At 40.4% G+C, this 21,099-nt stretch overlaps 1 protein-coding gene across 10 annotated transcripts in view; it reads right to left on the bottom strand.

Annotated features, from left to right (window-relative positions):
* Positions 1–4,317: 4,317 nt before the first annotated feature.
* ABCC9 (ATP binding cassette subfamily C member 9) overlaps positions 4,318–21,099 on the bottom strand; it is a 75,166-nt gene continuing 58,384 nt past the window's right edge. For 9 of the 10 annotated variants that reach the window (XM_015291589.4, XM_015291598.4, XM_040705632.2 and 6 more), the window contains 11 exons: positions 19,742–19,844; positions 17,424–17,525; positions 14,569–14,689; positions 13,426–13,556; positions 12,248–12,326; positions 9,482–9,590; positions 9,161–9,264; positions 8,445–8,578; positions 8,026–8,088; positions 7,066–7,245; positions 5,755–5,933 (listed from right to left, as the gene is read on the bottom strand). In XM_015291589.4, coding sequence (XP_015147075.2) covers positions 7,108–7,245; positions 8,026–8,088; positions 8,445–8,578; positions 9,161–9,264; positions 9,482–9,590; positions 12,248–12,326; positions 13,426–13,556; positions 14,569–14,689; positions 17,424–17,525; positions 19,742–19,844 — 1,084 coding nt within the window. In that variant the 3' untranslated portion in view covers positions 5,755–5,933; positions 7,066–7,107. Of the gene's footprint in view, positions 5,934–7,065; positions 7,246–8,025; positions 8,089–8,444; positions 8,579–9,160; positions 9,265–9,481; positions 9,591–12,247; positions 12,327–13,425; positions 13,557–14,568; positions 14,690–17,423; positions 17,526–19,741; positions 19,845–21,099 lie in introns of all 10 variants that reach the window. The other variant, XM_015291558.4, reaches the window with a different exon arrangement.

Raw genomic sequence — 21,099 nt, 5'->3', positions numbered from 1 at the left:
TTTAAAACCACTCCCCCCTTGTCCTAACATTATCTGCCTATGTAAAAAGTTATTCTCCTGAATGCCCCAGGCATGGTTCAGAGGCTGTTTTAAGTCTGTGAGATGGACAAGGCGTTCTTCTTTTGGGGTAGCTGAGGTTTTAGCTGAGTGGTTGCTCTCATGGGTGGACCATGCCAGGTTTCCTCATGGCAAATAGCCAGCTCTGGCCTGTTCTACTTCATGGTGTAGTAGAGCCCAAGGGTTGGCTCTAAGGACTGGCAAAGCTGCTTAAGATGGAAGGGTGCTGGACATAACAAAACAGCCACTGTGTCACTTCTCTGTGCCAGAATTTTGGAAAACCAGAAACCAGGAGAGTATATGTGCTCATATTGCTTAGGCTGTGACAAATGGTAACTGCCAGTTCTTTTCTCCTTTTCCTCTGGTGGCATCTGGAGCAACAGAGGCAGGTTTCAAAGGGTTTCCATTTGAGCTCCTTGTCCACATTCTGCCCATCCCTCTTGTGTGACAGGAGCCAGCAAACTTGGGGTTCTCTTTGGCATAATTTGATTTTGTCTCCATAAAGTTCCACAGAGCTGTGGAATGTTTTGCATCTCCACCTCTGTGCTCCTGTCCCCTTTGCCTACGAGCAATTGATCCAGCAACTATCTGATGGCTGCAGTGAGGGTTAAATGGAGACATGCCACTGACAGAAGATATACGCCATCTCTTGTCTTCAGATCTTATCACAGAATAACTGGCAGCTCTGGGCCCTCTGATCTCATGCTGTGATGGGACCTGAAACAGTAGATGGCCCCAAACCCAAATAATTTGCTCTTAGAAACCTGTAGGACAAAGATCCTCTCAGAACGCCAGGTTCCTGCCTCTGACAGAGGGCTCTAACAGCCATAGCTGGCATTGCTGAAAGGGCAAGGGCCTAATCCAGCCAGTGTGATAAAGGCACTGATAGCTGTCAGCCATGAATCTGTAACTTTCTGTGTGTCAAAGTATGCGCAGCTTTGAGGCATCTGTAACTGTGATGCTGAAGGATGGTAGTTCTGGACCATGTCATTTACACTGAGCTGCATTAGTTCCTTAGTTACATGGTTAAATATTTTACTGGATGTTTAAGTGGTATTTATGGATGTAAGCTGGTACAGCCAGCAAAGCCTGAAGTAAAATAAGGGGAGAGGTAAGAAATGTCATGGGAATAGTTGAGAGACAGTCTTACGGGCACTACTAGCTGGTACTGTTTGTTACTTATTTATACCTCTTATTCCATGGATGTACAAGTATGTATTTTTGTATAAAAATGACTAATATGCATACAGGGGAATGAATGCACCGGGCAGTGAAATGTGCCTACGTGATATGCCTGTTATGGTAACATCTGAGCTGAATGCTGCATTGTTATAAGCAATTTGTAGGATGGAAATCTCTCTGTGCAGTGAGAATCAAAGCAGACGTCTTGCACGGGGTGAATGTCAGTACAGCAAATAGAAACAACTTTTTCCTAATAAAGCAGGCCTTTTTTTTTACTGTTTCTTTATGGTCTGATCAGAATGTGGCTTATCATACTAGAGGAGCGAAAATCGCTAGCCAGGAATGCCTGTTGTCTTTCCGTGGGTAGCGTCTAACGCCAGACAGATACAATCAACAGTGAGTAATTAATAGTAACCGTGTGGTAAATTGATTAAGGCTTTTCTAAAAATCTCTTCTCTTGAAGGATTACATTTGGAAGCTTCTCCCAGCTCCGCAGCTTCACAGAAGCCAATACTCAAAGCTGTCCTGCCAAAACAGCGTCAGCACATGGCTAATTTGTAGGAGTTGGAGAACTTCTGCCTCACAACAATTCCTTGATAATTTGAAAACCTGATAATCTTTCGCCGCAGTTTTACACAGAGGTCCGTTCTGGTGGAGGAAAAACAGAGCAGTAAAAAGCAGTGTGGAAATGATTGGGATGTTTGCACGGCAATGAAGAATTTGATTTACGGTTTTGTTTTCAGACTTTTTTTTCTTTCGCCTCTGAATGATTTACTTCCAAAGAAGCTGAAGAGCTCCTCACATGCCACCACTGAGTTCATACCGGGGAGTTTATAAAACTTACTGGGCCTTTAAATAAAGCTTTAAAAAGACACTGCTTGATGATATTATTGAGCTAATCTGGCGAATTCGTTTCTGCTTTTTAACACATTTTATAGGAGAATCATTGCTCCAGAGAAGTTTTAACAAGTCGCCGTGTGGTTTCACTATACATTTGAGAACCGATTTCTACTGGCACTATTACATTGTGGATGTCAGGCTCACAAGTACAACGCTCACAAGTACAACGTGCCCCAGCTTTTGCTGCTTGATGGTCACCTTGAAAAACTTCATTTCCTGATAATAAAAATGGCCTTACTCCACCATTTTTTAGATAAAAGTAGCTTTTGCCTGAAATAAATTATATTCCACTTTGTGATAAGATGCCTGTAGCTTTTGTAAAATGTATGTGTAATGCCACCTTCATCTTCTCATGACATTTGAGCAGCACTGCATATGAGAGGACCAGCATCTTTTTACAGTAAAGCCCTTTGCTTTAGGGAGCAAAAAGAAAACAACTAAATCAGACACTTCATTTTGTAAGAAGTCTGAAGAGACTTGCTTGATTGTATTCAAAATTGATGTCACCTGTTGTTTCAGAAAACAAACATAATTCACTACTATTATTTTTGCTGGCGTTGTTTGTACATGTAATGAGATGCCAGATCAGCTGGCCCGTATTTGCTGTTTGTACAGATTGAGCTTGGTGGAGGTGTGCTAAATTATAGCAGAGGTGTTCTGGCAGTTTACAGGAAAATTGATGTGGCTATTCCAAGTGCCTGAGGAGCCTTTGGTAATATATTCTTTCACCTAACTGATATTAAATGACAGCTGGGAAAAGGAGGCAAGCTCTTGCAAATGAAGGTCTGCAATGAATTTGCAAGTTGAGGTACCTCCTCTACATACCAATTTTCCTAACGAAGCAATGATTTCTCTCTTCAGACTTTGCCTTGCTTACATCCCTGGCTTATCAGAGCTGTCCCAAACTTTGCTGGGGCTGTCTGCCTCACAGGAAATGCCAGGGATCAGTGCTTCCTCTGTGGTCTGTACATGGCTAGAAACCCCACACAGTTATCCTATCTAGTAACTGCATTGTTTGAAATGTCAAGTCCAAATAATTGTACAGCTCCTCAGATTCTTGAATCATAACTAGCAATTAGCAGATCACAAGTGGCTTAGACTTATGAACGTTCTCAGGCTGCAAACACCTGAAAAAACCTTAGGAAAACCATTCTCCTTAGATGAATCCCAGCAGCCACTGTGCTGGATCTTGAGCAGGCAGAAGCTTCCCCTTCCTACCTGCCAGCACTGTTGACAGCAGTCTTATGGTCCTGCCTCCAACACAGCTTAAAACCCCTATGATTGGATTCACAGCACATTAGTATTTTGGCTCGGTAATAGACACAGTGGTTGTATGGGGCATTTCTGGTGTTGGAGAAGCAGCAATAAGCATCTAGCTGTTACTGCTGTGATGAAAGGCCACATACAAGAAGGCCACAGAACCCTTCATGACACTTTTTTTTCAGTGTGGGAAACACAGAGGAGTGTAAGTTCAGCCTATGGCTTTTGTGAGTATATGACATGCACGCAGTGGCTATAATGCGTGGAGATCTCTTAGGTCTGTGACAATTTGTTTGGTTTTTTTTGCTGTGTCTCTTGGAACCTGTGGATGCTGAACAGGATTAATTGCTTTAGGAACTAAGCTGTGCCTTTAAACCTGTTAGGGATATGCTCCAATAATTGGCAAACTCTTTGACCACAAACATGTAATGTTACAGTCAGTACTCCTGCGTTCCTCCAGTGAAATGACTGAGGCATGCTCAGCCCATAACTCATTTTCTTTTCTACATATTGAAATAGCAGTGTTTGATAAGCTCCATAGGGATGGGATGGATAGAAGGGGGGATGAATGAGCAAAGGAGGGGATTCTTACCTCCGTGCTGCCTTTGGGACAAATGTAAGAGGAAAGAAGAATTAATTTGGGGGCCCTTTTAAGTTATTTAGGATGCCTGACGCGATCCCAGCCCCTCAAAGCCACTTAATATAATGTAAAACAGCATTTCATTGAACCGATTAGCACCACTTAAAATAAATCAGGACTGCATCATCATCAAAGTTATGCGGATAAACAAAGTTATTTCTACTTCATACTGACTGAAACTGACAACAGTGAATCCAATTAATTTTTCCCCGAAGACAATGAAATTAAATCAAGACTGATGCTGGCCGCTTTGCTCCGAAATCTGCGTAACAGCGTGCTTTTCCACTGTAAACATCTGCTTTATTTTTTTATTTTCTTTGTAAGACAGAGGTCAACACAGGGTATTAATGGAGAAGAGAGCAATAACTCTTCACAGCAGTTCTGTAGGGAAATCACAGAAGTACTTTCCCTATTATAATGCTCCAAGCTGAGTTTTGTGTTTAGTTGTATCACGAAGATTTTATTCTGAATAAGATGAAAAAAAGAGATAAACCATCGTATCATCAGACTAAATGCAATCTGAATTTCAAGTCTTGCTTTTCTTTTGCCAGGTATTGTTTTCATTACACTAGCAATAAGCTTAAGTGCACTTCATGTTCATTCTAAACCTCATAAAAATAGACAGATAAGATCACATTGAATATTACGATTGAAGCGGACATTTCAAGCTCTGCCTTTGAAAGAATGTCTGTGAAACTCATATTTATTTTCTACAGGGCAATTATCATGATTCAGAATCTAGCCCTGTGCATTAGCCAAGTTTTCAAAGCCGTATGAGGTAAATACGAATATAAGTGACCTAACATCTTGACGATGCAGAAATCATTGTTCCAACATAAAAAATAATTTGAAGGGCTTAAGACGTACAGAACAGTTAGTGGTTGGCTGATTACACAGCATTTTAAGTAGAATATTTTAGTGGAAACTTTTCAAAAGATCGATTAATATCAACTTTATACATTCAGATTAATTTCAATACAAATACAAAGTCTTAAGATACTGTACAAAATGTATTCCTCTATAAGCCTATCAAAGCATGCAGAATTCCAAGATGATTCGTGTCTTTGGTTCAAAGAATTCTGTAGGACAAATATGGATGTAGGAACTGACTGTAGCGGTAAGTTACCATTGCATAGAAAAAGCAATACTGTGCCAACTACAGTGTGTGAACTAATGTGAATGGCAGGAAGAGTTTCCCTATTTCTAATGAATTTCCTTTCCCTCATTCACTGCTCATCCCCTATAACTTGAAGAGCAAAGTTTATGCCTTTGGAATGCAGCAGATTGCCCCAAGAGTTATGGGTTTAGATTTGTTGTCTTTTAACTTTTCCCCTCTGGGGATAGCATTCTTCTGGGGGTCTCTTGCTTCCTTGACAAACGGCACGATTTTATCCTTGGTTCCAGAATAACATATGCAGCTTGTAAGAGTGCTGCATTTTTTTTGCACTCTACAAAAGAAAATAAAGTCACTGAGTCTAAGAAAAAATGCCAGATTTCCAGGAAATCAAAACTTCTGCCTGTGTGTGAGTGTTTGTGTGTGCGTGTGAGCATGAAGTTTAATGGCTTTTGAATTAAGTGACATTTGTACTGCTTTGAGAAATACGTGCATTGCGATGGGATTTATTATTTTGGGAGATGGAAGTGTGAATAAAGAAGAAGCTCTGAAAAAAGAAGGTGAAAGTGATCTTACACTGAATTAAAAAATATGCCTTTCGTTTGTTTAAAAATAAGCTTTTAAAGTACATCGTGTGATTCTTCACATGTCAGCCCGGACAAATGAAGCAAAGATGCCGTCCTCTTGAGAAAGCAGGTTCTCAGGCGTATCATATTCTAAAATGTTCCCTCGCTTCATGACAATGACCAGGTCTGCCGTTAGGATAGTGTGGACTCGATGCTGCCATAAAGAAAAGCATACAGAAGTTTTAATTATGATAATTCTCATTGCAGTTCATTAATGGGCCTAATCCAAGGTGTATGAATTTGATAAAAGGCTTTCTTCATTTACAGTGGTATTTGGAGTAGGTCCTTGTACTATATCTTTAATCTGAAGAGATCTCAAATTACTTCACAGCCCCTGGCACCTGGCCTGAAACCACTTACGCATGCACATGCTTCATTTTTGGTCAGCTAATTGCTGTTATGAACAAGACAGCTTTTGGAAGAGATCCTCCAGCATCACTGAAAGATATCTTCCCCTTAAGGAAATACAGGCGAGAAACATCCTGGGTATGCCTGCATTGTCAGGTGGCATGGCATCCTGCTCCACTCCTTGGTTGTGTACCCTGCCTGCTCATGCTGCAGGCATATTAGGACACCCCTAGGTTGTTTCCTTCTGCAGATCAGTTAGCTCCCTCCAAGATTAAAGTGGTGCTTGCTGGAGGGAATAGGTTGGTCCTATAGGTAACAGGAGGTAGAGTCTGATTTCAGACTCTATGTAAATGCAATGTAAATATTATAGAATCATGAAATCATAGAATATCCTGAGTTGGAAGGTACTCAGAAGGATCAAGTCCAACACCTGGCTCCCCAAAGGACCACCCAAAATTCAACTCTCCTAGCACAGACTTACAAGACTGATGATAGCAAGTTAGGGCACAAGCAAGCCAGAAATCAAAGAATAGTTTTCTAAAATCCACATTAAGAAATGGCAATTGGGGATGATATGAAGGCTTACTCATAGTCATAAATCTTAAAGAGAGCCAGTTGCAAGATGCAGTGATTTGGTACAGGAATGTATTACTAAGAATTGGCCAGTCAGGTACAGATAGGACTAGTTCTAGAAGTAAGATATTTCACTATAGAGGCTGAAATTTAGGGATTAATTCAAGGAATGGATTTGTTTAGCATCATAGATTCAGTGTTAGTTGCATGTCCAGGCTTTTGTTAAATGTAATTCATGTAAATAGTGAAGAAATCAAACAAATCCAGAAGCCGCACAATAAAAACGTTCTTACACTGTCATCTCAGAAGCTGCGCAGTAGAAAGGAAGCAGAATGAAAGGAAACTGAAGAGGTAAAAATAACTACCAAATAGTCAGAAGTCTTGTGAACAGTGTGGACTGAGAGTGTCTACTTGTGAGTCTTCACCAAAGTGGTGAACAGGCCGTCCTCCTTGAGGAGTAAGTTTGAGGCAGTGTCACATTCAACTAGAAAGCCATCAGAAAGGACTAGGACAATATTGGCGTCCAAGATGTGAGATACACGATGCTGGAAAAAAGAGAAGAATAACAGGTGGGTGAAGGAAGGAGCAGCCGTGAGTGAAGAGCAGAAGGAAATGAAGTCAGCTGTGCAAGGAAAGCTAAATATTAATATATGCCATTTTGCTTGAGACATCGAGTTTGGAAAGGCAAAGGTAAGGTAAAGTGAAATTTCAGTGAGAATGACAATACTGGATGTCTGAATGGCATTTAACTGGAAAGGAAGAAGCTTACCGTTAGCATTTAGTTAGCAGCTAAGAATCTTAGCTGCAAGATTCAACAGGCTGAATCTTGCAGCCTGTTGTAAATGGGCCTGGGTTAAGTCATTCATCTACATAAACTAGTCACTGACAGTCTTGAAACCAGACTCCAGGAGACATAACTCTAATCTCCAACCACAGGACTGCATTCCAGACAAAGCAAATGAAACAGCTGTTGAAACACATATTTATCTCTCTTTTGAAGCAACTTTCAGTAATTGTTTAGCCCATGGCTTTGGTTTCAATTTGTTAATGAGAATAACTGTAAATTTTCTTGGAGGCAATGAAGATGCTGAAGTTCCCCATACAGTCCTTTAGATCTCAGTGCTTTTGTTTGGCCCACCTGCAAGATATCACTTAGTGCAAAATTTCAGGTTGACAGTATGTGTCTTATCCTGTTGCAATATCTGGGAATATTCTGACTCTGGGTTTTAGTTTTACCTTGCTTTCATAGTGATGTTTAGCTGGTGAAAGTCAAGAATAACTGCTTGAGAAATAAGAACAGAGCATCTGCTAGCGTTAGTACTTACCGCTATTGTTACAACTGTGCGGTCTGCAAAGGCAGTCATCACGACCTTCTGCAAAATATTTTCCTACAAAACAAAAGGCTTACCTCAGTTATTTAACCCTCCTATATTTTACTTTGTTATGTGTCTTCAAAGATCAAAGAAGACAGACTCATATTCCACACCACCCTTCATCTGTGAACCAGACTCCCAGCAATGAAATGCTGCACAGGTAAAAGCAGACTCTCTAAAATATTACTTTTATTCCTTTTTTCCTCTCACAGTAATAATCAAACCCCAAACACATCAACAGAAACAACTGGCAAAGGCAAAAAAACTGACAGTTTTCTCTGCTAAATAGATCTCATGTCTGACTTTTGGGTAAGATGATGCCTCTTCTCCCAGTAGATCCATGTGGCAATGGAGCAAATTGCTATACTCACTGTGGCCATGTCTATAGATGCTGTGGCTTCATCCATGATAAGAATGCTGCTCTTGCGAACAAAGGCCCGGGCCAGGCAGAAGAGCTGTCTTTGCCCTACACTGAAGTTCTCTCCTCCTTCTGTTACCATTGCATCTATAATAAAAACCAATTAGTAAAATCAGAACACAGTGATTTTGAGAAGTCATCATGAAAGCTCTGTGCACTATTCCAGTGTGAAGCAAAATCCCTGGAAAAGCCAATATAGTTAAGCAAATGACCCAAATAGTTAAAACTGGTAGGATACAAGATAATATCTTAGTAATATGATACACACATTATAGAAGGAAATAGACAAGCTTTCTTGATGAACCAGATCATAAATGAAAAGGAAAATGCTTTGTGTTCAAGATAAGAGCTACAGTTCTGCTGGCCAAGCAAGATTCTGCTGAAGGGACAGAAGTAGAAACTCTTTTTCACAACTCTTTTCTGACAAGTCACCCATCTATCATGTTGAGGTGCCACAGGGTTTTTCTGCAATGAGTGGAAAACCAGACTCTTGTTCAGGTTTTTAGTAAAGTCACTTGCTCTGGCATAGAGACAGAATATTCATGAGGTACCTGTCAACTCCTACATGATGGTTCAGAATGTAAGATCTCATGTAACTATTTGAATGTGCACACATTTATGCATGTATAATGCTGTTATTGACCTTTATTCCTAGTGACTTGGACATACCAAGGCCTCCTGGCAATGATTTGACCATGTTCTTCAGCTGAGCAATCTCCAGAGCTTCCCAGAGTGTATCATCAGTGCACTTGCATTCTGGATCCAAATTGAAGCTGCAAAGAAAAACAAAATAGGAGTCTTGTCACTACAGTTACAATTCATGAAGGCCTTCTGCAAAGGAACAAAGTGGAACTGTGTACTTCACTTAATTCCCCATGGACGGACTGTGGCTAGATTGCAGTGATCTAGGAAGGCTTTTTCCCTTTTCCATCCCTTCCTGCCCACATCACCCATCACAGATACACTGCTGCTCTTTCTGCATACACCTACCGGATGGAACCACTGAACAGTATTGGATCCTGGAGGATAATGGAGAGTCGGGAACGGAGAGTGTGAAGAGGCAATTTGCTGATGTCTATTCCATCAATCACTATCCTCCCTGTTTAAAACAACGAGCAGAGGGCATATGAGGGAATTGCATAATGAGATAGCAGGCAGAAAGATAAAGCAGATACTTCAGGCTGGGCTCCAGATGATGAGACAGCGTGCCTCTGCATTCTCTCAGTGTCCTTACTAACATGGAGGAGGTAAATGCATGTAGAAACACAACCCAGAGAGAATCCAGCCTTTTGGTGACAGTGCTGCCTTTCCATATTTCTTTTCTTCCCCCCAAATTCCTTTAAAGGAAATTAGTGGCTTCTGTGTTATGTGAATAATAGCAGCAGTGGAAGGATAATTTATTACGAGGCAACCTAATGTTTACAGCCAGAATGAGAACAAGAGCAACAGCAATTAGCCACATTCTGTATCTTCCTCTGTTCTTGACTTTAACAGTAGCAGGAGGTCTGTAATCTCTGTGCTTATTTCTTTTGCATAATACATGTATTTTTCTACAGTCAATACACCAGGAGCCAAAAATCTCTTTGGAACTCAAGGCTGAGTAGGACAACATAAATTTATTAACATGAGGCAGATCAGGGAAAAAAAAAAAAAAAGGATATCTATAAAACTTCCAAGGCATTTTAATACCATTCACGGTGGTTCTTACATATCAGTTTTACTTGAATATTTGGTTTTGAACTAGCTACATTCTGTTCTTTCAGCATAAGATTACTGGAAGCAGTCACATTAATCACTCCTTAAACCAGTAGTTCATTCCCATACAAGAAGTTGTTGTAACAGCTGAGAGACTTAGTAAAGTAAGATCTTTCCATTTCTATTCACTACTCCAGGTCAAAGAGCATATGGATCTCATCTGAAAATCTGACTTATGGTGTGCTAGCTGTGGCAATTGCAGATATTCAGAGAGACTGGAGAAACATACCAGAGAAACTGGGGATGGATTCTCCATAAGTAGAAGAAAGTGGGAAGGGTAGAAGGAAGCTCTTCCCTTGGCTCCTCAAATTAAAATCAGGAACTACCATACTCAGTGACTTCCCCTGGACATAGAAACTTCCCTTCTTTGTATATGGGGAAGCAATGGTCCAGAAGAAATTGAATGAGGATACTGTAAGGGGTATTTTTCATCAGGCTCAACTCTTCCTTTTCCCTGTGGATTACTCCATGGAGTGGCTGCATGCAGCCCTGGGAGGTGTCTACAGTATGTTCACTTGTTAGGGAGAACCTAACCACAAACTGGCAAATACATGGATTTTCAAAGCTGCGTGTGTGGCACTTTGTAATTCCAAGATTTTGTGATACTGCATTTTGTAGGCTACTCTGTGATAAATATTACCGTGGCATGCTGTGGGAGCAAGGTAATGTATTTGTGATAGAAGCCAGGGACAGGAGACTTTTAGGAAAAAGTAGAGAGGAGTTGGGAAACCAGGAAAGTAACGAGAAGTACTCAAGCAAGACAGATAGGTGGTTCAAAGAGAGGGCAAGAAAGGGAAAGCACTAAATAAAGAAGTGAAAATAGGGGAATAACATGGAACATACAAAAATTTTAAGAAATAACAAAGACATATGGAACCAGAGTGGATACCGTGAATGAAATCTTGGCTTCAGTAAATTTACTCAAAATCTTGTCATGCAATTTTTTAAGAACCAGGACTCCACTCAGAAGTGAGCCAGCTTAGAAACTAAATATGGATTGAGCTGAGACGTAGAGAGGGTTGTGCACAAAGGACAAACGGAGGTCAGTTAGAAAAGACTTAGGCATTCCCATTGGGAAAAATCAGGGACACAGAAGGAACAAAGAAAAGATATAGAAGGAAGATTAAAGTAGAAAGAAACTGAAAGTTGGGCACAAATATAACTGTTTGCACTATTTATATATCCAGGATCCCCAGTCATGAATCAGAAACCTATTGCCATAGATACATACAGGCACAGAACCACAACAAAAGCAAGCATTACTATTACTTATCCTCCCACATCTTACTGGGATTTCCCTAGCAAACATTTGATGCACAATGACCAAATTAGAAACATGGAAATCTTTGTTTAAAAAAAAAAAAAAAAAAAAAAAAGGCAGATTTCCAGTAGTTTTCCATACATCTGCAACAGTTCACATGTATCTGTATTATAAACGCAGGCAGGGTGCATATTGCTGCATACCAGTTAATTAGATAGGCGAGTGAAATGCTGCAGGAGTGGAAACATAGCAAAAAGTTTCCAGAACCTTTATTCGGTTTCTGATGTAGTTGTGGGAAAATGCTATAAAGTAAAAAATAATTATCAAGGGAATGGATTTGTTGAGTTCATTTCTCCTCCACTAATATTATCACAGTTATAACAAGTTAATGCAGTTATTCTTTAGGGAGAAATTTAGAGCTCTAGAGAGTTGCATATTTTCCCTCTTATCTCAAAAATGGCATATTGTTTTGTTAGAGCAAATGCCAAAAATAAAATATATTTTTTTCTTTTTAAATGTGGAAGTATAATCTGTACATAATGTTTCCTGGAAGAACCAAGTGCTGCTCATAATAGGACACTTTGTACTTTGAGTGATGAGGCACAACAAGCCCCACTCTAATTGAGTATCTTCTGAGACAGGGAGATAAGACGTAAACTGTCAAAAAGTGTCCTTGCTTTCTCTGAAGAAATAAGAAGGGAGTGGGTCAGGAGTGACAACATACTCCAGTGAAAACTAACCATCAAATATGTCCACCATTCTGAAGAATGCTAAAGACAGGGATGACTTGCCGCTGCCAGTACGACCACAGATCCCAACCTGCAAAAGAAAACAAGATGTTCTGTATAAAAGGCAGCTGTAAGTCAGACTTGCAGTCCTAGGAAAGCTGGACTGGACTGCTGTCCTAGTGAGAAGAAAGGTCCTCCCCAATGGCCAGTGGCAGACACTAGGATAAAAACAGAAGACTGTGGCAAGCACACTCTCTGTTCTCTTCTGTGCACAGAAGAACTCATGTAGCATGTGATAGAAATTCCCACTTGTCCTAATAAACAATCCTATCAGTCACATAGTAAAAGCTAGGTATTTTCAAGTTGATAAAAAAAGAGTACTATTTATTTCACAGCAGGGCATTATGATGTCTTTAATTTGCACGCAGTGGCGTTCCTCATTTGTATGCAATGGGTTTGCACGTATACATCCTGAATGATGTCCTGATTGGACAGGGAACTTAAACATATATACCTGGCGGAGCAATTGTCTTTCAAATTTGTCTTTTACAGTGTAAAATCCAATTTCTGCAATGTTAGTATTGTCCTCAGAATAAATGCAATTTTAACCATGGGGGAAAAATATGTTTTGTTTGGTTCATATAGAATTTCATTATTTCTGCTTTTGAATCAATTCATGGGGCAATGTAAAATTTAATATTACTTTCATTTGAACATTTTATAACAATCCAGTAGCTGAAATTTAACATAACAACAGATTTTGAGGTATATTGGGATATTTAGGCAAAAATGCTTAAACAAAATAGTTTCCTTTGGCAAAATAATCATTGGAAACATTTGTCCCAGGAGGATTTTTCAAATGCCAGAGTTCTTGATCTGGGCTTCAATGACACTATATGCTGAAATTTAATATGTTCTTGTGTGCTTTCTCAGCTCCTCTTTAGTGTTCATCTAATCTCATCTCACCAACTACATTCACTCTGTGCAGTGGGGGTGGACATGGAAAGAGATGTGTGTCTAAGAAGGAAAATGGACCTCGGCCAATAAATGATGCCCTCAATGTGTTTCTTGACCCATGTCCATGTAACTGTCACTGCAAATTGTCATTAGTCTTGCTCTTCTGCTATGTTAGAAAACAAAATAAAGAAGGACATGCTCCAGAAGGAGGATCATATGTAATAGTACAGTACCTTTTGTCCTGGTTTAATATAAGCCTTAACATGTTTGAGAACAGGCTTCAGGTTGTTTTCATATCGCACACACAAATTTTCGATCTTGATTTCCCCCTCTTGGGGCCAGTCTTTTGGGACTTGAGAAGCATCTGGAATGGTTACAGCAGAACAAAACAAAACAAATGCTATCAGAAGGTCACTTTTCATGACAGTTTCTTTTTCCCTCCCTCTTTCTGGGCACTTTCATGAAACCACTTGAGAAGCCATACCAAATACATGCTGGGTAAAGGAATGCCTTCTACTAGGGGGGCGTGCTTGGGCTGTTTCCCAGGGGATTTCAGGACTGCCTGATGGTCATGTTAGCACTTGACTTCCCGATCACGACACCTAAGATGAGAGGGTGAATGCCTAAGGAGCTCTTGGCAATGAAACGGGGAGAAGCAAAGCAGACAGAAAAGGTCAGTGCAGCGTAAACGTGCTCTGAGGTCAGTAACCGGCAGAGGAAGGAGAGTGCAAGGAAGGATGTTGTTATTGCATGACAACTTGAGCTGCTGACATTATCACAGCCTGTATGTCATCCTGATTTGCAAATACGTAGATAGGTTTTGTCTTGACTAAGGAGTTTGGTTGTCAAGGAAGCTTGCTGACCTGCAAGCTTTTTCATCACTGCACTTCTAAAAAAATGAAAGCCAATCTGAAATATCTGGAGAACAAATAGTAGCAAATGGTGCAGGGAAGAGTTGCTGAGGTCTGACTACCACCATGCCTTTGTCTTGTAGCCCCCAGTTGCTGCAAAGATCACGCATTTGGAAGCAAGGGATTTTAATGCATTTCTAGTTTTCATCTGTCTTTTCATTTATGGATTAGCTACACAGATGTTTTGCCCTGGACCATTCTGACTGTACTTCAGTGTCATGCTCTGTATCCCTGCATTTTGATTTCTGTTGACAGGCACTGGTCTATATGTCTTATGGCTGCTTTTGTCTGCCATTGTCGTTCAAATCAGTGGGTGTTCCTCCATGCCAGTGAGAAGAGATTTTGGCCAAGGAGATCAATGTATCTTGCATGACCAAATATACCTTGCTTTAACAATCCTGGAGAAAAAATAAGCCACACATAAAAAAATACCAAAACAAACCACAAAAATTTAGAGTGCAGTACCCAAGTAGCCATCATAGTTCTCTGACTCCATGTTCAGGAAGCTGTGCACTTTTTTTACAGCACCCATCTGCACCTCCAGATCAGCCAGATTCCTCACCACCCAGTTCAAATAGTTGGTTATCTATATCACAAAAAGAGAAAAGGGATAGGGTTCAGATTTCTGTCTGTGCATCTATATGTTTGTGAGTAAAAGTCAGATAAATATCTGAAAGTCTTTGGCCTGAACATGCACAGTGGCTCAATTACTGATATTACAACAGTCCTAGACTCAGTGCAACAGCATCACATATGTAACAGACCAGTCATACCCAAACACAAACAACAACCCTGACATATTAATTTACTGCTTGGTATTCTCATTCTTCTTTTTTGGAGGAGAAGGATGGAAGCATCGTACTCTCAGTGTGAAGCTGTGACTGAGTAGGAGAGTCACTTGTTCCCTAGTACTGAAAGGCACTTTCTTTAAACACACAGACACAGAAGAAATCAAAATTGGCAGCACTGTTTGTAAATGCTGCAGTTTCTAATCTTTCAAAGCCTCACTAAAGATTAAGAAAGTTGACTGTTTGCAAGTATATTGAAAAGAATTTGATGATCATTTAAATTCTGTTTCCTTCTGTGTATGTTTAGATGATTCATTTATCTCTGTGGAAAATGTGGTTGTTTTTTTTTTTATAGAAATATATAAGAAAAAATGTGTTATCAATTCACTGGTATTTCATTCTTAGTGCTTAGTACTTGTAGTTGTAATCAAACAGGATTTGATAAAAGTAAGCAACTGCTGATAATTAATTATTGAACAATACCCAGTAGCTTAGAGAAGCTGACTCCTAGTGAGGACGGACTATTCAAGGCACATAATTGTAAAACAATTTCCTAAACATATGTTCCTAAGTCTCTATGTAGAAGTCTGTATAAAATAAGAAAAACTGGTCTTATTAGAAACTGTTGATAGTCAAGCACCTTTAAAAATTGAGCCACTTAGGTACCCAAATAAGGGTTTAGAAAGTTCAGTTAATGAGGACACCCTACAAACAAATACACTTGGAGAAAAGTTTTGTCACTTATTTGCTTGTTAAATCTGCCAAATAAGATGTTTATTATGAATAAATCACACAGCTTCATTCCTTTTCTACTTACCTTATACAGATGCAATAGGCATACAGTAAACATTTTTCACTGAGTCAACAATAAAATTTGTTGTGAATTTAGAGGATTTAGTTGATTGTCTTGCTGACGAGTGATGAGTTATTTGTCGTTCAGAAACACACATCTCTGTCCAGCTTTTGATTCAGAAATGTATCTACAATCATAGTCCTGTCAGATTTGATAAAAGAGTCTGGCATCTCGAAGGCCCTGCCCATAGCTTCAGCCTTCATCACAGCTGTGCAATAGCGTTGGCAGTGTTTATACAAGGGAAGAGAGTAAGCTTCTGAACGCCTACTATAAACACCATGTTGCTGCAAAGCTTGCCCTTATCCAGGTCCAAACATCATCCCTCTCTTAGCTCCAAAGAGAAATGATACAAAACCTGTCAGGAGACAGGCAGTGATCCAGCTGCATCCACAGTTTCACTAGTGCTATTGTGAGGGAGGAGAGAGACAGGTTCCCACTCTTTGGCTAGAGCACGGTCTGCTCTGTCAGACTTCAGCAAACGGCTAATTTGCGCTAATGATCTGTTTGCAAACACAGATTAAGTATAAAGTAGCCAAGGCAATGCAGACATCTTGGCGCTTCCAGATCTCTGCTAATGAAGCAGGATTACCAGGAATGTTTTCAGAATGAAGCTGAAAGTCTGAGACAGATTCTCAGTTGCTGGCAGATGCTCACAGTGATTAACAGTGGCTCAAAGGGTATCTAAGGCCACCCTAAGGCAGCTGCCAGGAATCATCTGCTGCAACCATTGGGCAAGCCAAATCGTGGTGCTAGACCCATACCCATACCCTCTGTATGACACCACCTTCCACCCACTAGTGCATAAAGCAGCCAGCTTTGTGCCATGCCAACCACAATTTCAAAAATTCTTCCTACCACCATCCTCATCCTGTTTTTATCCCCACTCTTTTGGTGAATTCAATTATATTTTTGCTCTCTGTGATGACAGTAGTCATGCCATGTCGATAATGCACTCTCAGCCTCTTTTGCTGCCCACTATGCTGAGGGACTCTTCCGTGATTCACCTTAAATTGCTCACAATATGGTTAAAATGAATTTGTTACCATGCCACCAAAATCTTGTCTTTCCTAACCCCACCTCCTCTTTCCTACTGCTGCTTGTCATGATGGACCATGCCTACTAGCCTTAAAGATCCCAATCTCCACATTCATTCAGAATTGGATGAATAATATCGGGCATCTGAGTACAGAATTGGATGAATAATATTGGGCATGTGAGTAGATTCCATCCAAAGGCAGAATTAGCATTTCAGCTCCTTCAGCCATGATTACATTGTTCTTTGGTTAAACATTACCAAGGCTATGACAGCCTGTGAGGTAGCAGCGTCTGGCAGGTTCTGCCATGTACAAGTGCAACCAACACTGTCTTGTGCAAAACAGAGTGCACAGCAGGTCCTCTTACGCATTTCACATTTTTCTGCTCTGCTTGGGAGCACGCAGGGCCTGGGAATGGTTGTGTTTTTTTAATTGGCTCATAAAATCTGAAGCAAGTCCAAGTTGCTCTGAACTCTCTCAACTTTGGCTTGAATCCATTATTTGCAAGATTGTTTTTTTGTTTTGTTTTGTTTTGTTTTGTTTTTCCACAGTTAAGAAGGCTGGAAGATAATCATGTATATGTATTTTTTAAATTACCATAAAATGAATACATGGGTCTCAAAGTTCTTGTGCTTTGGTACCTACCGTCAGAGCATACAGAAGACCTAGCCCCACAAGCCCCGAGTCTGGCCCTTCGGTGATGGAAGTGATAGCTGCAGTAAGAACTATGCAAGCACCAAGATAATCCTAAAATGAGACAGAGGGAGAGAGAAAGATTCTAGACAACATTAAAATGCACTGATAATAACATTTCTTCTGTTGCACAGCACATTCAATTTACTGAGAATTATTTCTGTAATTACACCTAGTCCTTAAATCTGGGTTGTTTTTCCTGGAAAAGATTAGGATTTTTTTGTGTCCAAAACAGCCTACAGGAGCTTGCTGGACACAAATGAAATGGGCCAGTATTTTCTGCAAATCCAGTTGGGCTGGGGTGTCTCCATGTAGCTTCTCCCAGAAGAGGAGGTATAAAAAAATGTAATGAGAGTGTGAAAAGAAATCGTAAGAATGGCATAAGATCCTTAATTACAACCTTTAAAGTGAATCAATTCCACTCCTCTCCACTCTCTCACATCTTCTCAAACATGCGTTTACCTTCCAAAATAGAAGTATCAGTCCATGAAGGGTTTTGGCAGGATTTATACAAGTAATGCATATGTTTTTTGGGCAGACAGGCATAAAGTGTCTACATTATGTACTGGGACACCGTGCATGAGGAAGACATCCCTAAGCCTGCCATATGCTCATAGCCTGCAGCAAAACACCATTTGCTTCTTGGTAGCAGTGGCTCAAAGCATTAGAACAGTGTAGTTGTGGGGCTGCATCTGGTCTATTAATTCTTACTCTTGCAGAAATTGCTGTGGAGGTTGAACTGGACAGACCTGACTTCTCATAGGCTTTGCACAAGCTTCAGCCAATTTTCTTGATGTGTATCTCCATTTTGAAGTGAATGCCAGATACACAGTGGTCTCATGCAGTCATCAAGGTGACTGATTCATGGGACTGCTGGCGTTCCCACTCTCCCACTGTTCCCTGCATGATATTTACTTTGGATTACAAAGTTAGCATTTTCCATCCATTTTTTCCCTTCTATTTGATAACGTCCTGCCTGGAGTCTTTCCCTCAGAGATTTGAAATGAGGGCTTTGTTGTTCATCTATCTAGGAAGTGTCGATGACCGGATGACAGACTCTAACTTAACTGCAAGGAAATAGAAGTAGAGTGCTCTTGGGTCTTCATGAACAGCTGGGATAAGTTGCTACTGATCCTCACCGAAGCTCTGAGTGATATTAGTACCACTGCACCATTAGGCAGAGATAAATGAACCACTCCTTGGTAAGACCACATTATTTCTGATGCTATGATGAAGCAATGCATATTCTTGGATCAATTTCACTCTGCACATATGCAAGTTTGAGACTGAGACATTAATGGGCATTGCCACAGCTTATTCCAGGATTGGATGCAGCTCTGTTATTTAGCTGTCTTTGATGTGGAAACAAGTTCAGCATGATCTCACATGCTAATAGCTTCGTGCACAAGGGGAAGCTCTGACATCTTACGAAATGGAGCACAACTTTGTTGCTCTACCAGTGAAGGTGAGGATAACACCCTTGATGTGAGTATGAATCATGCCTTTTACTATTTGTGTCTGGCAAAATCAAATCACAGCTCTGTTCATTCACTGCTCTTTTAGTATCAGATATATAATGGAAACACAGTGATTTTGCTTGCCCTCATGCCAATCACTGAAGTTCCTCACACGCTATCATTGGAGAACCCCTATAAAAAAACAGAAGCCTGTCTCACTGCCACTGGCTGTGCTGTGGATAGGAGTCATTCATTTTTAAGTTGAAGCCAAGCTCTGCTACGTCTTTTGTGACACTGAACAGTTCTGTACATTACACACAGTATGGGCTCACAGCAGAAGTAAGGGCACAGCAAACAGAGCCTCTAAATCACAGCTGTGGGATTAAGCCTGTCGCTGGGGAGACACCGTGGTGCCTGTAACAGCCCTGGCTAACTGATTGCACAGCTCACAAAATTACTTAAAAGCCACATTCTGCTTTGAAGGTAGCTGTTACAGGGGCAGGTCTGCAGTTGCTGCACAGTAGTAGAGAAAGCCTTATTTCAAGTTATGTAAATGTTTGTTCCTGCACTCTCTTCAGACAGTAGACATCACACCAGCAAAAGATGAGGGAGGCTCATATCTTACTACTGGCCAAGAAAGCTGAAAAAAAACCCTATGTGTTTAACATAAACAATCCCGATCTATTTTAAGTATCAGTGTGTATAATCTCAATGCGAGATTAATTCCCGTTACTGTCTTCTCCTCTATATCAGGCTAAGTCTCTGTTTGCTTCCAAGGTTTCAAAACCATGGCTGGGACTAAGCTGAACGTACCATCCTGACCTCCAGCCATATGTTGGCAGCCGAAAGAAATAAGTAGGCAATGTTGTTCGTATCTGTTAGTTCCAGCATACGTTGTTTAAACCTGGATTCATGCCTGCCAAGAGCAAAGTTGTTATATTACAACACATTATACACATACACAAAAGGATGAAGCATTAAACTCCTCTTTCCCACCCCTTCCCTCAACCCCAGGCTGTTTCTCCTTATGTCTTTGCCAAACATCGTGTTACAAGCTCTTCCCTAAGGACCCATACCTTCTGCCAAGGCTCTTTCAGGCCAGGCAGAAATTACCTGGACAGCTTCTAGAATGTTTGACATGGGTGATGTATGTAAGGTTTCACTGTTTACTAGGAGGCTGTAGATTGATTTGTGGATCAATACTTCTCAGCTACTCTGCTCAGCTGTTTTCTCAGCTAGCCATGAACTGCCTAAGCATTTTAGCCAGCTGCAATAAGGGAATAGATCCCATGTAGTCAACAATCCCTATAGATCGTTTCTGAATTACAAAAATAAGTGGTGTCACCTCCAGTGTCACTTGTCTCTCCCATGTAATGCCTGTCATGTTTAAAAATCAGTGCAAAAATGTCAGAGCACCTGAAAGTGAAGGCACATAATGGCAGAAGCATGGTATAGGCAAAGTCTCTGTTGATAGAAAGAAAACACATTCGTGATGGCTTACAATACTTTTGAATCTGGCCTACAGTCAGGTGGAAGACATTTCCCTGTTTCACGTTCTACTGTCTGTTCAATACCATCACTTGAAAGAAATTGCCAAACTTGATTCATCAGCTTATCTCCTGTTTTATCATGGAAAGTTCTTATATTTCAAAGTTTCAGGGCTCTGCCATGAAGCACCTGTAATCCTTATTCCGCCAGAAACAGATTTATTTATTTATTTATTTATCTATTTATTGCCTTTTCCTGTCGATACTTCATTTCTCACCGCACAGCTTATAAATGTAGCAACCTCCACAAAGCAAGAAGTGGTAACAGCAATGACGTGGGGAGGAGCAAAGATTCACTGAGTATTCTGCCCGTCTGCCTTCCTGGCAGCAAAACTCCTGTTCTCCTAATGGAAAATCTGACATGCTTAATCTGTATCTTTTCATCCACCTCCAGCTCCTCTTCTGGGCTGTTTTACACTTTTATCCTATCAGATGACAAACAGTAAAGGTCACTGAAATTGCTTACTGATCCAACTGTGCTACTTTGTGGTAAGTTATGTGGATAGCTGCTCTATTTTATCCTGGAACATACTGAACTCAAACTACAGAGAATGACTAATGGGATTATTAGTAAATATGAGCTTGCTGACAAAAAACACTGGATAATTCAGGTTTGGTTGACAG

Source organism: Gallus gallus, chromosome 1 (genome assembly GCF_016699485.2).
Source record: "Gallus gallus isolate bGalGal1 chromosome 1, bGalGal1.mat.broiler.GRCg7b, whole genome shotgun sequence".
In the NCBI taxonomy this organism is placed as follows: domain Eukaryota; kingdom Metazoa; phylum Chordata; class Aves; order Galliformes; family Phasianidae; genus Gallus; species Gallus gallus.
Note: the sequence above shows the minus strand (reverse complement) of the source record. Positions and strands in the feature narration are given on the sequence as shown.